Source organism: Phalacrocorax carbo, chromosome Z, assembly GCF_963921805.1.
Source record: "Phalacrocorax carbo chromosome Z, bPhaCar2.1, whole genome shotgun sequence".
Lineage (NCBI taxonomy): Eukaryota > Metazoa > Chordata > Aves > Suliformes > Phalacrocoracidae > Phalacrocorax > Phalacrocorax carbo.
Window position 1 is genome coordinate 49,273,731 of NC_087548.1, and position 15,892 is coordinate 49,289,622.

At 38.2% G+C, this 15,892-nt stretch overlaps 1 protein-coding gene across 2 annotated transcripts in view; it reads right to left on the bottom strand.

The window, feature by feature from the left end:
* AUH (AU RNA binding methylglutaconyl-CoA hydratase) overlaps nucleotides 1-15,892 on the bottom strand; it is a 119,472-nt gene that overhangs the window by 66,327 nt on the left and 37,253 nt on the right. The window contains exons 5-7 of one of the 2 annotated variants that reach the window (XM_064439517.1): nucleotides 4,968-5,021; nucleotides 1,107-1,199; nucleotides 136-192 (exon numbers count right to left, since the gene is read on the bottom strand). In XM_064439517.1, the coding sequence (XP_064295587.1) occupies nucleotides 136-192; nucleotides 1,107-1,199; nucleotides 4,968-5,021 (204 nt within the window). The remainder of the gene's footprint in view (nucleotides 1-135; nucleotides 193-1,106; nucleotides 1,200-4,967; nucleotides 5,022-15,892) is intronic. The other variant, XM_064439518.1, reaches the window with a different exon arrangement.

The window sequence follows — 15,892 nt, forward strand, 5'->3', positions numbered from 1 at the left end:
CAATAAGCTTTAAAACATGTCATGATCCTTAATAGAAATATAAAAATTAGCAGAAATTATATTTGATCTTGAATTGTTTATGAAAGAGCACATGTTATTTAGTTATCCATGTTAACAAAAGCAAAACATTCATACCTGCACCTGGAATGATTGCCAGCTTTGTTTCAACTAGGCCCATTTTAGCGGAAGAGGCTAAAAAATAGAATGTAAATGAGTTCTTACTATCATCTATAGGAAAAAAGCCTTTGCAAAACACATAATAATGACCTACAAGATTGTTAATTTATTACATTTCCTTCATAAAGACAATAAATCACTTAAAAAGCATTTGTCTCTGAAAATCTTTAAATAGATTCAACTGATCTACCTTCAGAAAAAGATCCAACTACTCCCATTAGGGCAAGTCCTGTACCTTATTAATTTTCACATAGCAAATAAGAAATTACAGTGAGTAACAGAGACTTATTTGCAAAACATAAAATACTAAAAGACTTATTATTTAACGTCTTAAAAAGAGGTAGGACTCTGTATCTGATTATTACGAATTCTCTAATGGTCAGACAGCTTTATATACCCTAAGTTACTGGCAACTGTTCAGGACCATTTACTTTCAGAAAAATGGCTTTACAGTTCTGACAGCTGGATAGGTCAAGGCTTCTCTTTTCAAGTGCTGTTGTCACTTTTCTTTTATAACAGCTTAATTGCTTCTGTAATAATACTCTCACTAACAACTTTTGCTTTTTCCCTGCAACATGTTTCGATAAAATCAAATCTCCTTCTAGAACACTTCAAAATACAGAAGAGAATAATTACTAAATAAAATACCAAAACAACTACATAACCCTTCCGGCAATGCTGATAAAACGAAGGTCATAAGAATAAAATAAAACATGTAACAAGACCAATCCACCTACCAGCGGTAAGTTATTTGAAATCAAACATTAGCAAGTACTTTGACAGGTTTTTGCTAAATCCCTTTTAAATAATTGGTTATAAATAACATCAAATACAAAATAAGTTTTATAAGATTGATGCCAAAACAAGGACTAGTAAAGCTGTCTGCAACATTAATAATTCTATGTTCTATAAAGAAGATTCAGACCTACCTGCCACTCTTATATCACAGGCTAATGCAAGTTCTAGGCCACCACCTAATGCAGTTCCATCTATTGCAGCAATAGTAGGTACGGGCAAATTAGCTGAAAAAGAAAGTACCAGTTAACACCAGCCTTATAAAGAACTTCTCTGAAACACCATTTCATTTTATTTCGTTCAAAGTACAGTCACACTATGGGAAAAAAGTTTCATAAAACAAAGTGGGTCTAAAAACTCATTGCTCAGCAACACTTTGGCAAAAAAAATTTACACACACACCCCCTTTAATCACTCTATGGCTGAATAGGTTTGCAATCCTTTTTCTCTAGCTTCTGCCCACTTTTGGAAAAAAATATGAATACCAAACTCCAAAAACATACATAGCAGAGATGGCAAATAATAAAACAGGAATACGTAAAAAAGGCACATACACAAACAGTCCCAGTTGAAATACAGATGCCTTATTATGATAGCATCTGTGATGCTAGCGTAGCTGGGAACTCTCTTTGTCTTAATATTCCCAGACTTGGTGCGGCCGCCACTATTGCCCCTTTTCTCCTGTAAAGCAGCAGCTAACAGCTTAATGGAATGCAGGAAAGTTTTCAGTCTGATAAACAGAAGCACATGCTGCCAGTACACATGACAGGTAGCAGGGCTACAGAGGCCTGTGTGACCATGGCATGGTTTATCACCTTAGCTGACATGAGGAAGTCATTAAAACATTCAGCTTATAGTAATGCTCTTCACCTCCAACAAGTTTAAGTTCTCTTCTTCCCTCTTCACCTGGAACTCGAAGTAGTTTGATAAAAAAATGTATTTTTTACTTGAGAAATAAACTTGTATATTACCACTTAAATTAAATTTAACATCACATTTACCACAAGCTACCAGTAATTTTAAACTATACTCAATATCTGAGTACTACTAAAGTTTCAAAGAGAGTAAAAAACAATTCATTAGCTGAACGCTTGGGTGTACAGCTTGTTGAAATGTTAAACCAACTCTGGATAGTAATAGCTTTTCTGTAGATATTAAAAAATTATTTTCTGTGTTTTAATGTTTCAGCTACTTGAACTCATTGACCAGTTAATTCAGTCTTAGTTTGAAATTTAAAAAGAAAACCTGCTGCCAAAATATAAATGAAAATGAAGTGTGAGAGAATATTCTCTCCTTTTAAAATCTACAAGTGTACGGTGACCAAAAATGATTAATTTACTGTATTAATTACAAATAATACTTCTTTTCTTTAGTGAACTACTTAGTTCTAAATTTAGAAATTGTGCTACCTAGCTTACCTTCTTCCTTTCTGACAGATACACTTCAGATAACTTCATTTTTAAAAAAAAAAAAAATTCAATTAAACGTTAATGTATATCAGCATGAATAAATCTCCACACAAACAGGTAGTCTCTCACTGGGTAACAAAACAAAACATAAAATTAAATGAAAGGCTATTTTTAGCGGCAAACTGACATCCTTTGATGATTAACAACTAACAAAAATCCAATTGTCTTTAAGAAAAGAACAAAAATTTACCAATGCTTTTCAAGATTATAACAGATGCTTTAAATCAAAGCCCCTTCGTTGCTGGTTTAGATAATGATTAGTGATTATTCTGAATCAATTCCAATAAGAAAAGTAACTACTGATTACTGTCTGCAACATCAAGCACTTTCAGTCACTTAAAAGAGCCCAACTTATCCATTATATTTGCCATCTACCACAGAAGGCATAGAAGACAGAGGAATAGAAGTAAAATCTGCTTTCTCTATTTACTTAATAAGGGAAGGCAAGAAGAAAAGGCAACTCATTCCCAGCAGGGCCAGGTTTCTGACAGAAACTCATAACCCCATCACCATAACCAATTTGCTGAACAGCCTTGCGTTACAAGTTCAAGGCTGATACAGCCAGCTTTTCTCTTAAAATAATCTGCCTTTGCCATAGGTAAATGAAAAATAATTTGCCTGAACATGAAGGCACAGTCATTATTAACTGTGGTTTCCAGCCGTTACTGCCTGCATGTATGTTCCATTTCTCAGAGACTAGCAAACAGTATCTGGAGAACTATTTACACAACTTCTGCAGTACTCCAAGGCAGACTACTTTCTCTATGATAAGTAACTTCCATATTTAGCTATAGTACAATTCAAGTAGACTATTACACAAGGAAGTGAAACTTACAGGAAGAGTATTATAAAACAGCTTGGTTTCAAGAATTACAGCCAGCTTTCCTACCAAGAAACACTAAAATTCATAATTCAAAGGTAGGAAAAGCAGTTTGATACCATATGCTAGAATCAGCACTTCCCAAGGGTATTAATTTTAAAGGATCCCCTGTTGTGGAAGTCGGCAATGAATGCAAGGCAAAATGCAAATTCTTTACAATAGCTCTGTGCATACCTATCAAAAGAATTGAAGAAGTTAATCCTTTTAACATGTTCTTGTGAAGCATCAGAAAAAGCAATACAGAAATAAATTAGCAATGGCTCTGGATTGTAAACTGAGTCACAACTTACCACCAAGGGTAAAGCTTCTTGGAATATTCATATTTTGTAGCATCTGCATAATTTTACTACACAACTGCCAAAACTGTTCAGCTCATAACAAAACCAGAGATGATATTTGACAAATCATGCCCTGTAGACTTAACTGAGTTGTATGTGCTCAAACTTTAAGAACAATAAATTATGTACATAGACAGGTCAGCCTCCACAATGATTCCACACAGCAAGGCTCGTTTGCTATGAGTGATCTAAAAATCTATTTAGAGCTTTGCCAAGAAGCCATGGGGGTTTATTCTTTAACATTCCAGATTTTTGTCATGCTGTAAATAACAGATATAAATTTCAGGCAATTGTACTACTAATTAGTGCTAGATTCCAGATCTGACATGGGTTTATCAATGTGCAATCATGAACTGCATAGTAAAGTCCACAGAAGGAATGAGAAATATATAGAAAAGAAACAAAATAATTAAACTAGAATGTACAACATACAGACAAGAGTAGACAATGTATATATACACAGATTAATGTTGTTGGAAGTAGTTGAAAAAAGACTAAGTAATAAGCAGCATTAAACTGTAGACAGAGAATTCCACTGATCTACTGTGGCACATCAAAATGTAGAGTATGAAGGACACTAAATAATAAGCCAGTTCATACAACAAATTCGTAAACGATTACTTCACACATCTATTGTATTGTACAACATGCTGTATATTCTGTATACACACTTCCATTCTGCATATAAAACAAGTGTCCCAAGCAAAAGCCAATACTCATGTCCTAATGTGACATCAATGCTTAATGGTGTTACCGAAAAGGAAGGTTCTAAGTACAATAACGAAAAAGAAGGGCCCTTTTCAGTATATGTTAATGTTAAATTGGCAACAGAGTCAGATATAAGCCAAAAATGCATTTCTATATTTGAGATCACAGGAGAAGAAACAAGAGTTTGGACTAGCTGAAGACGAGACAAACATGAACAAGCAGATCAAAATAATTATTATGTGTTAAGTTATTTGAGAAGTAATCTGTTAGGACACAAGGTGGTACAACCTATACAAAATTATGTTTATTGGCCATTCCAGACATGATACAGGTAGAGTGACCAACAGGTAAACTGAAGAACTAAGAAATTAACGGCATGCAAAAAAACCCATTAAGAGAAACTAAAGATAACAGCATGATACAGCTAGTTAAGTCCAATAAACCATAAAAAGCTCAAACAAAAGTTAGAAAGATGATAGACAGCAATATAAAGAAATGGGCCTTTTTCCTACTCTGTAGTAACTGTGGATCTTCAGCTCAACTTCAGGAATGCATTCCTGGTAAATACATATGTTACATGTAGTTTTAGGTTAGGCTGACCAGCAGCATCTTGTAGTCTTGGGATGCCTCCTGCTTTCCTGTGACTCTCCATTACTGAAAGACATAAAGAGTAAAGTAAGCTAAACTCTCCCATAATTTTGTCACCAGTACAGAAAGTGACAAGAGGAGGACTTTGCATTTAAGCACATAAAAACACATCACAGAATCAGAGAATCTCAGGTTGGGAGGGACCTCAGGGATCATCTAGTCCAACCTTTCTAGGAGGAGCACAGTCTAGGTGAGATGGCCCAGCACCCTGTCCAGACAACTCTTGAAGGTATCCAATGTGGCCAAGTCAACCTCTTCCCTGGGGACATTATTCCAATGGTTGACTGTCCTCACTGTGAAAAATTTCCCTCTCATATCCAGTCAGAATCTCCCCAAGAGCAACTTGTGTCCATTCCCCCTCGTCCTCTCCATGTGACTCCGCTTAAAAAGGGAGCCTCCATCTTCTTTGCAGCTACCCCTTAAGTACTGGCACATGGGGATGAGATCCCCTCTGAGCCTCCTTTTCTCAAGCCTGAACAAACCCAGTTCTCCCAGCCTATCCTCATATGGCAGCTTCCCAGTCCTCTGATCATCTTGGTGGCCCTTCTCTGGACCCCTTCCAGCCTGTCCACATCCTTTTTGTACAGCGGGGACCACAACTGCACACAGTACTCCAGGTGTGGCCTGACAAGATCTGAGCAGAGTGGGATGATGACTGCTTTATCTCTGCTGGTGATGCCCTTGTTGATGCAGCCCAGCATCCTCTTGGCCTTCTTGGCTGCAGCAGCGCACTGTTCACTCATGTTGAGCTTCCTGTCCACCAGGACCACCAGGTCCCTGTCAACAGAGCTGCTCTCCAGCCAGGTGGATCCTCCCAGTCTGTACTGCACTCCTGGATTATGTTTTCCCAGCCTTACAGTTGTCTTTGCTCAACTTCATAAGGTTCTTGTTGGCCCACTCGTCCAGCCTATCCAGATCTGCCTGCAGAGCAGATCTCCCTACACATTACATGTGTAGGAAGCAATCTCAAAGAATCACCATTGTTTTGAAGCAGGTAATTGTTATTTCATCTTTAAGTGACTTTGCACATGATGTCCACTGCTGGTGACTAACAAGGGATTTCCTTTCTTTTTAGAGATGATTATATGATGACTGAAAGAGCAGCATATGAACACAGGCACCAGCTCTGGAGGATTTGACCAAGAAATAGTTTCTGAAGATGTGCGTAACAAAGCCCACACATCTGATTCATATATTGCAGACACTGACATTCCCCTAATAGAAAGTAGATGTCTGGATTCTATTGACCTGAATCGTTTGTGACCATTTAGTCCTCTAACTAAATGATTTTAAAAGTTTCTACAAAGATACAGATATGTAAAATAATATCTGACACGAAACTGAGTTACACTTGATACTATCAAGTAGCCTTTTTCTATTCCTGCAGAAGTTCACTTTCTCACTATTGACCGACAATGAAATGGTCTGATCAACTAGGAAAAACCTACTTTCTATAGATATTGAAGAGGAAGGAAGGAAGAAGTATAAGGAATGGGTAAATAAATACAGTAAAAACAAGACGGCAACAATTTATACATCAAAATAATCTTGCCTTTATGAAACATTACATACAGCAGATTATACATACGAGGCAATAAACACATTCTTTAGACAGCATCCTAGGGTTCAAAGGAAGACCTATCACTATTACTAGTCCCTTACTGAGAGTTCCTGGAACAGGCAGAGGAATAATATGGCTATCCAGAATTCCAGACTTTGTGACTTGCGTTCCTGATGAACTGCTGTGGTTTAGCCGGCAACTCAGCCCCAGAGAGCCACTCGCTCACTCCCCCAGCAGCAGAATGGGGGAGAGAATCAGAAGGGTAAAGTTCGTGGGTTGAGGTAAGAACAGTTTAATAATTAAAATAAACCAATAATAACAACAACATCAACAATAATAATGCAATGAAAAGGAGAATAACGAGAGAGGTGAAACCCGGGGGGGGGGGGGGGGGGGGGAACAAACAGCCAAAACCATCAGCATGGGACGCAGCCTCTCACCGCCCACCGACCCGACGCCGCCAGTCCCTGAGCCACAACCGCCCCCCCACGCACCAACTGCCCCGTTAATGTACTGGCCATGGTGTCACATGGTATGGAACGAGCATCCCATTGGCCAGTCGGGGTCACCTGTCTGGGGTGTGACCCCGCCCCTCCCGGCCTCCTGCCCACGTGGCAGAGCATGGGAGGCTAGAAAGGTCCCTCACTACTACAGGTGCTACAGTGAAAAGAATTAACTCTATCCGAGCCAAAACCAGCACATCAGCCTGTACCGACTTGTCCAGACTGATCAACTTAAAATACATGACACCCAGAAAAAAGAGTTACTGATGTAGAATGTGTCAAATCCAAAGGAACTGACCTCCTAACAGTGGCTTCCTTGCTTGCTAAGTAAATTTATAACTGTAGTATTTTCTGTTAGCGACTGTACCACATATCTGTACAAAAAGAAGAAACATTTGAGCTAGGCACAAAGTTCTCAGATGTAGGCTGTTCACATACCAATAAACTTCCTATGAGAACCACACATTTGGAGCTTGACAGCAATTTCAAACACTCGGAATAACACCTGTAGTATTCCTTCCTATACCTAGGATATAGGAGCCATTACTAAAGAACTTGAAGTCCAGTAGCCTTAGAATTCCGTTTCTATTAAAGTAAAAGGTCTGCACTGGTACCACATGACTCCCATGAATCAGAAAAAAAACTCTATGGAAGCCCATTCAATCCATAACAATGAACAAATGATATATGGTTCTATTTTTGAAGTAATCTTTTACAGATTAGGATGAGAATTTTCAATTCAACTAACCACAGCAGTCAGAATTTGGGATTTAGGAACACTCAAATGAAGCCCCACTTTAAAGCGTGCCTTTTCAAGCATTTGATACAAAACACTAAAATGACAGACAGTCACCTGAACTCCTCTTGCTATTCCTCTGTTGTCCTCCTATAGCTGGACCATGTTGAAAAAAGTCCTTATTCACCTCTTCTGATTTCAGTGACCTCTGGCAATCAATCTTTGGAAAGAACAGTTATTCAGATGTAGATCAGAAGCTGGTGACTACCTCTAGCACCTACTGAACCAGATTCAGAAACCTGACTTGTCTTTAATTATCAACAGATAGCCAATGGTCTAGGAAGAATTCTTGTTTCCCAGTACTAACTATAAAGAAAGCAGTGCGAGTACTCTCTTCCTCTCAAAAACTGTGAGTCTCCAACTAAGACAGAAGTAGCAAGAGAATTCAAATTTACATGATAGCACAACTGAGTTCCCACAGAATGGAGGAATAGACTGTCTAAGCTATTTATTTCACATGTACATTTCTGATTATTTGACAAATACTGTTGATTAGTGCACAGCTTACTAGGAGAAGCAACTTCAGGGGGCATTTCTAGCAGTTCATTTTTCCTTTTGAATAATGGATTTCATAAAACAAAGCAAGGAGGATGAATTGTCTAAAAATATCCTGCATACTGTATTACATGGATTACTGGAAGAAAGTATGCTATCAATCGAGGGATATATAAAAAGTTCCACAATTCATTATCTAACTCGAGCAGATTAAGAAAGCGTGGCAAATATCTGCCTACATATGCCAGCAGCACGTGACAAATCTTTAAATCACAGAATGGTTGAGGTTGGAAGACACCTCTGGAGGTCACCTTGTCCAACCTTCCTGCTCAAGCGGGGTCACCTGGAGCAAGCTGCTCAAGCTCATGTCCAGATGGCTTTTGAAGATCTCCAAGAAGGGAGACTCCATAACCTCCTTGGGTAACCTGTGACAGTGCTTGGTCACCCTCACAGTAAGCAAGTGTTTCCTGATGTTCAGGAGGAACCTCCTGTATTCCAGTTTGTGCCCACTGACTCTGGTGCTGTCACTGGAAATCACTGGAGATAGCCTAGCTAAATCTTCTGAACATCCTCCCCTTCAGATATTTATATATATTGAGGAGATGACCTCCTGAGCCTTCCCTTCTCGAGGCTGGACAGTCCTAGCTTGCTCAGCCTTTCCTCATAGGAGAGATGCTCCAGTTCATTCATCCCCTTCATGGCCTTTGCTGTACTCTCTCTAGTAGCTCCACCTCTCTCTTGTACTGGGGAGCCCAGAACTGGGCAGAGTACTCCAGCAGTGGCCTCATCAGCACTGAGGAGAGGGGAAGGATCACCTCCCTCTATCTACTGGCAACACTCCTAACACAGAACAGGGTACTATTAAGGTTCTTTGCCTCAAGGGCCACAGTGCTGTCTCACATTCAACCTGGTGTCCACCAGGACCTGCAGGGCCTTTTCAGCAAAACTGCTTTCCAGATCCTTAGCCCCCAGGATGTACTGGTGCACAGGGCTGTTTCTCCCCAGCTGCAGGGCTTTGCACTTTCCTTTGTTGAACTTAATGATGTTCCTGTCAGACTGTTTCTCCAGCTTGCTGAGGTCCCTCTGAATGATAGCACAACCCTACGGGGCATCTGCCACTCCTTCAACTTTTATGTCATCAGCAAACTTGCTGAGGGCACACTCTGTCCCATCATCCACATCATTAATGATGTTGAATAGGACTGAACCCAGTACAGGCCCCTGGGGTACACACTACTGGCTAGTGGCCTCCAAGTAGACTTCATGCTGCTGATGACCAGCGTCTGGACCTCTCTGTTCAGCCAATTTTCAATCCACTTCACCGCTCATCCAGTCCATGCTCATCAGTTACTGTATGAGAATCTTATACGAGACAGTGTCAAAAGCCTTACTTAAGCCAAGGTAGACAATAACCACTGCTCTTCACTCATCTACCAAACTAGACATTTCATTATAGGTTATAAGGCTGGTCAAGCATGATTTCCCTTTTGTGAATCCATGCTGATTACACCTGATGACTTTCTTGTCCTTCACATGCCCAGAAGTAGTAGTAGTTAGTTGTTCTAGCACTTTCCCAAGGACAAATTTCAACTTACAGATAAGAAATCTCCCTCTCTGTTTCTTAGTACAGTTATTTAAATAATGGAGCCCTCAAATCGATAAAAAGAACGGTCACATGCCCCAGAAATGTCTAAATGCAACTAAATACATATTTGTAGATTCCATAATTGATGGGTCAGCCATTAGGAAAGCAAGAAAGAAGAACTAGAACTCACACCATAGAGTGAAAATGTCAGGTAAAGAGTTATAAAATTGGGGTTTATTATTACAAACAATGTACTTATTTACATCCTAGTTCTCTTCAGTGAATACTTCAACTAACAATAGCTTAAAACTACATAATACAGCAAGTCTATGGACTGATTCCTACACCAACAATATTGTAAGAAAGGTTCAAAATCTGTTGGTTTACAGAGTTTCTTTACTAACCCAAAACTGGCAAATTTTCTGTTTCAGGGTAGGGAAGTTTTCAAAACACCACCGATGTAAACAGGAATTTTGAATCAGCTTTAGTGGTTATTTAAAAGTACTTGCTAGTTTGCTACAATAACTGAGAATGGATTTTTAATTTGCTTTTAAAATAATTAAATTTACACCTAAATATTCATATCTTGTAACTCAGATTAGATTTCTCTTCCATCTGTTCCCTATCCAGATTTTTGACCTTTCTTGGTGACGTTGCCCTTGAGCATAAAATTAAGATTTTTCCCTTAAAAAAAAAAAAAGGGCATAAACTATGCATCCTGAGTGGCAAGTAGAGGCAGTCCCTGGGCAATTATGGTAACAGAAATGTTCTTTAGACTAAGAACATTTTAATCACAAAATTACACTTTCACATAAGTTAATTCACATCATAGGAAATCAGAAATATAATAGGAACAAAATAGTACATCTTGATTTCATGTTTTGGGATCTTTTCCTGAAGAACAGTAATAACATTAAGATGGCACAAGAGCTTTGCACTTGGAGAGCACTGTCAGCTGTGGTTCAGATATTTACCTTGTCTTTTAAAATCCGTTATCAAGTCAGTGACTAGAAGAGTTTGCTGGCATTTTCCATTGCAAGCACCGCCACCAAAAAAGGCCTTTCTGCAGGGGGAAAAAAGCTAACAGAAACCAAATACTTCAACAACTACTTTCATCCATTCTATAACATTATGAAAACCAACCAATGTATGTACCGACATACAAAAGTGGCTAAGAGAGACTGTCAAATCTTCCTGTATGAACTTGAAGGCAAAGAAGATTGGTCAAACCATTTTTGTGCAAGGCAAGTAATGAAATGCTACAAAGCTTTACCTGTCATAACTACAAAAAGAATGAAAAAGTGGTTACTCAAAGTAACTCACATATTTACATATGTTTTAAATATGCCTTCATCTGCAAAAACATGACCACACTTTTTCAGTCTGAATGGTTTCCATGTGGTTTTGGACACACACAATTCTTTCCCATACATTTGCTAGTTACAACTGTGAAAGGCTTTTAGCTACCCTCTAATTCCTGTGCTTTGGATAAGAAGCTTATTAGAGTGCTACTGTTGATAGATTTATTTGAACATTATTATCTTTGCTTTAATACCTTCAAAATTCAGGCAGACAACTGGCAGTAAGAGTCAGCTGTGTAAAAAAAATATTTTTTAGAACTTGTAAGCGAATTTTGGTTTTTAATGAAAATGGTTACCAGACTTGCTTACAGTTGATTATTAAGCAAAAGATATTAGCAAAGTTTGTCTTCCTTTTATTATGACAGTAGCTAAAGGGTTTTCTTAAGGCATTTCCCTCAATCCCATTGACTTCCCAGACTAATCCAGTGACCACTCACTCTTATAAATGACCTAGAAAAAAAATATTTTTGAATTGACAAAAAATAACTTAATATACAAATATTATGTTCTTAATTTTAAATTTTTCTATTTGGACCTTTATTATTTGCAGGTAATAGAGACAGTGTGGTTTATATTCTTGATAATAGGAGCAAAAGCTGGGAAACTAATGGAAATGAAAGAGATGGTTTAATCAAACTCTGTAGCTACAGTCTTCTACAGCGAACTCTCCCTTGATTCTCTTTTTGTACTACATAAAATAGTTCGGGTATTTCATTCATCTTCAGTGATACACTTCAGTTTGATAAACAGATTCCTCAGTTTCTTCGTATTTACTGATGTTTCTTCCAGTAATCTTATTCTGCCCTCAGTAAAACAATAAGAATATAAACCCTAGATGTCAGAATCTACTTTCTGTGCAAATGCAGAAAAGCTCTCAATATGAGAAAAATGAAAGTTATTTCTTGTATTTCTTATCCTTACTAAGCACACTTAAGAACTTTTTACTCACACAAATAGCATAGCACATATTCAAGCACTGAGTTTACGAAACAAAGAGATAATGCTGAGGATAAATTATTTCAGTTACATTTTTATATTCTACTTTGATGATAAGTTTTTTTCTTTCTTAGGAGCACACAAAATAAAATTCAAGCAGCAGCACAACTATAATCTCTAATAGTTAATAGAATCCAGTGGGACAACTTTTTCATTTTTTCATTGTCTACTTGTTTGATTTACAGTATGAAGACACCACATTCTTTAGAGCCAGTAGTGTTGTTTGACACAACACTAAGAAAATCCCACAGACCGTGACCATTTTAGCTGAACATTTCTAGAATTTTTCTCCTGTAACTATTTTCAGCAGTATTCCATATACCTACATTCCCCAGTCTAGCCCTAAAATATCTTTTTCTAAATTAGCTTAATATATTAAGTAATAGTTTAAGTCAGCTCGTTTACTGAACGCTACAGAGGAAGCACTCCCTAATGCTTCCCAGTAAGCTTTGGGTTTTTTTTCAGATAAAGTAGCTTGGTAATACCATAAAAGCAGTGCATACCTAGGCAAAAGCCATGTTCAATACAAGATTTGAACATGCTATTCTGAAGTCAAAGCCTAATGCTGTGCCCAAGCACTGAGCTTTAGGATTTCTTCAATAGAATAGTAGCATAATACTTCCAGTGCCATGCCAGGAGTCACTGCCCTTTGAATATCAATTGGCTCTAGGAACAGAGCCAGAGACCAAGACAGGCAAAGCAAAAGAGCTAACAAACTACTCCTGCTCATTCAGGGATCGGAACATGCAATTTCAAACCTGGACAGGGCGAGGACAGGATAGGGTTTCCCAACACATCAAACATACACAATGTGGCTCCCTAGAGAGGGAGCAGAAGCATTGGATTGCAAGTCATAGTCGAGGCCTGTTTTAAGAGTCAATGTGCAAGCTGGCTATGTTGATCTCAATAAACCATTTGAGCAAGCAGCACCCTTCTTCTGGTACAGTTACTTTTTGTGGGAAGAAAATTAAAGAGCCGTGTACAGAGCACAGTCTCTTTTCCTCTTAGAACACCATTTGGAATTACTACCAGAAGGCAAACTAAACTGCAGCAGAGGCTATGGTAATTTTTGTAAAGGCTGTACAGCAGTGCCAGGGATCCAAATAATGAATCAGCAATGCAAAGCCACCTCCTTCCGTAATCTTCAGATCTATAAGGATGGACAGTCAGCTCATCCTAATATTCAGGTCCCCCATTTCTGCATCTTTTCTTATAACAGTTTTATAGAAAGTTATTATTATGGGGAAAAAAAGTGTATCAGCAATTGTGGAAGCAATGCTGTCATATAAATAGCTAATAAACATCTTGGTAGAGAAGTTCAATTTTGTGTTCATTGCCTCTATAATGGTACAGAGTTTAGCATTGTGTTTTTTAATTAAAAACAATCCAGTGCAATTTGACAAAGCCCATAATTTCAGCTCTGCAAGGACAGTACTGTCTATTTAGGAAACAGACAATACTTAGTCAAAGGGTATCTTAAATTAATTCAATGTTAAGAGAAGCAGTAAATCTACTACTGGAAAACAACCAAGAGCTCAGCAATGCATTCAGAATGCTAGCAGTCTTGGACTGTATTAGCTACGCTCTACACTTCACTGAACAGGCAACAACATAACAAGAGAAATACTGTGCCAAAATCTCCTTTTGACAGTCTCAGCAACGCAGGGAGACCGTGATGCCTAAGGATGGCTGCTAAGCATGGCGCTGCTAGCTGTAAATTTGTCCCTTTTCAAATTTGATAGCTACCTCTGATATTTTATGCACCTACCCAGTGATTGCTTTCTCAAGTTACAAACTATATATGCTCTTCCCTAAAAGAGAAACCCACAGTTCTTCTCGCTGGATTTCCAGACTAGAGCACTCCACCTTTGCTGCCCAGATTTACCTCCAGCACACACAGATGGATTTGGTCAATGTTACACAGCAGTTACTTCTCAGAGTAGTAATCAGGTCTAGAGCATTCATTACTAAATCAGGATTTTTAATGTTAACCAAAGCTCCACAGAAGCCCCAGAAACTCAAGTAGTGAAATAAGGTATTGTGCTGACCCCTTCATTGATGACTCTTGCCAATTTTTTGAGACTTTACAATCAGAAGGTGGCATGGCAGTTAGCAGACCAGGTATCAAGTGAAACTTACATAATCCTGATCCCACTCTTGGGACCTCTGAGATCAAGTTTTGACAGCTTGCATCCCAGAATAAACCATGACATATAATGGGGCACAACCTTAGAATTTCAAGTATGCGTGGTCTTCAATAGTCAAAAAAGGAACTTATTGGAGAAGAGACTGTTCTGAAGTATGAACAAGAGAACTTTTTCAGGTAAATTACAAGTTTGATGATGACTAGAAGAAGACAGAATGACACAAAATTGTTCAGAAGGAAAAATAAAACATATGTAAATATAGAGTTTTATCTGATTGGAATAAAATAAAAAGCACACAGTAAAACAACAAAGGCAAGTAACTAATGGCAAGGTGTTTTCATTCAGGCGGATCCTATTCAAATTGGACTATGTCAAAATTAATCACATCTGTGAAAATTATATCTAAACAAAGTTACTAAGTATCACTACTTATTGAAGTTATATCAGAACTTATGCCTCAAAACTAACCAGATACATTAATCAAAGCACTATAAGGTTTGTTAGAATGGAATATCTCCAACAGAAAACAAGTAAAATTAGTATTTGATTAAAAATGTCTTCCTTAGCTTAGTTCATATCTAGGTTCCATCCGGCCACAAGTAAGGTATTTTGCCTCCAAATGCGACATAAAAATCAAGCCTGACCACTCTTTAATTTTAAAAAGTAGCCTAGAGAGTCAGGCTGTAGGATTTAGGTACATACACCTATGTTCTTTGGAAGAGCTTTGCTAACCAATGGTGCTTCTCACTTATTGGAGGTTGTGGCCAAACGTCACTCTCAGTAATTACAAATACCTGCCAAATTCAAATTCTTTCTGCAGCTTCACTTTTTCTTTCTGTTAAACAAGGTGTTTTTCTGGAGAAGGGAGGCTATCGCATTCAGCTCCATGCACAGCCTCAGTTTCTTTTGCAACTGACATCCCAACAGTTAACACATACACAATGGTAGTATCACAGCCCAGACCCCACAGCCAGTATAAAGAACATGGACTTAATGGGAGTCATACCATAAAATATACGCTGAAGATCTGACCTGCAACAACAGCTTTTTTTTTCTGCTCCATACCATCAAAAACAAGCTTCCTGGGAGTCAGTAACATTTGATTTCATTTATTGAGGCCTGTTTTGTCCTGCATGGTTGCAAGAGATCTATTAGTGCTTTTCTCTGCTAGTTTTCTGAGGGTAAAGACAGCCCTACATCAGTAACAAAGAGGCTCAAGGTAGAATATAGTAATGGGCAAGCAGTCTAATAATTCCTACTATTAAAAAAAAAAAACCACCAAAAAGAAACCCAAAACAAACAAGCCCCCACAATTCTGGTACAATTTTAGCAAAATCAACCACTGCTAAAAAAAGAGGCTGTTTTGACTTTTTTCCCCCCTCAAAACTCTAAGAACTGCAACTAATAGCTCAGTAGAAATTTTTCAGCTTTTT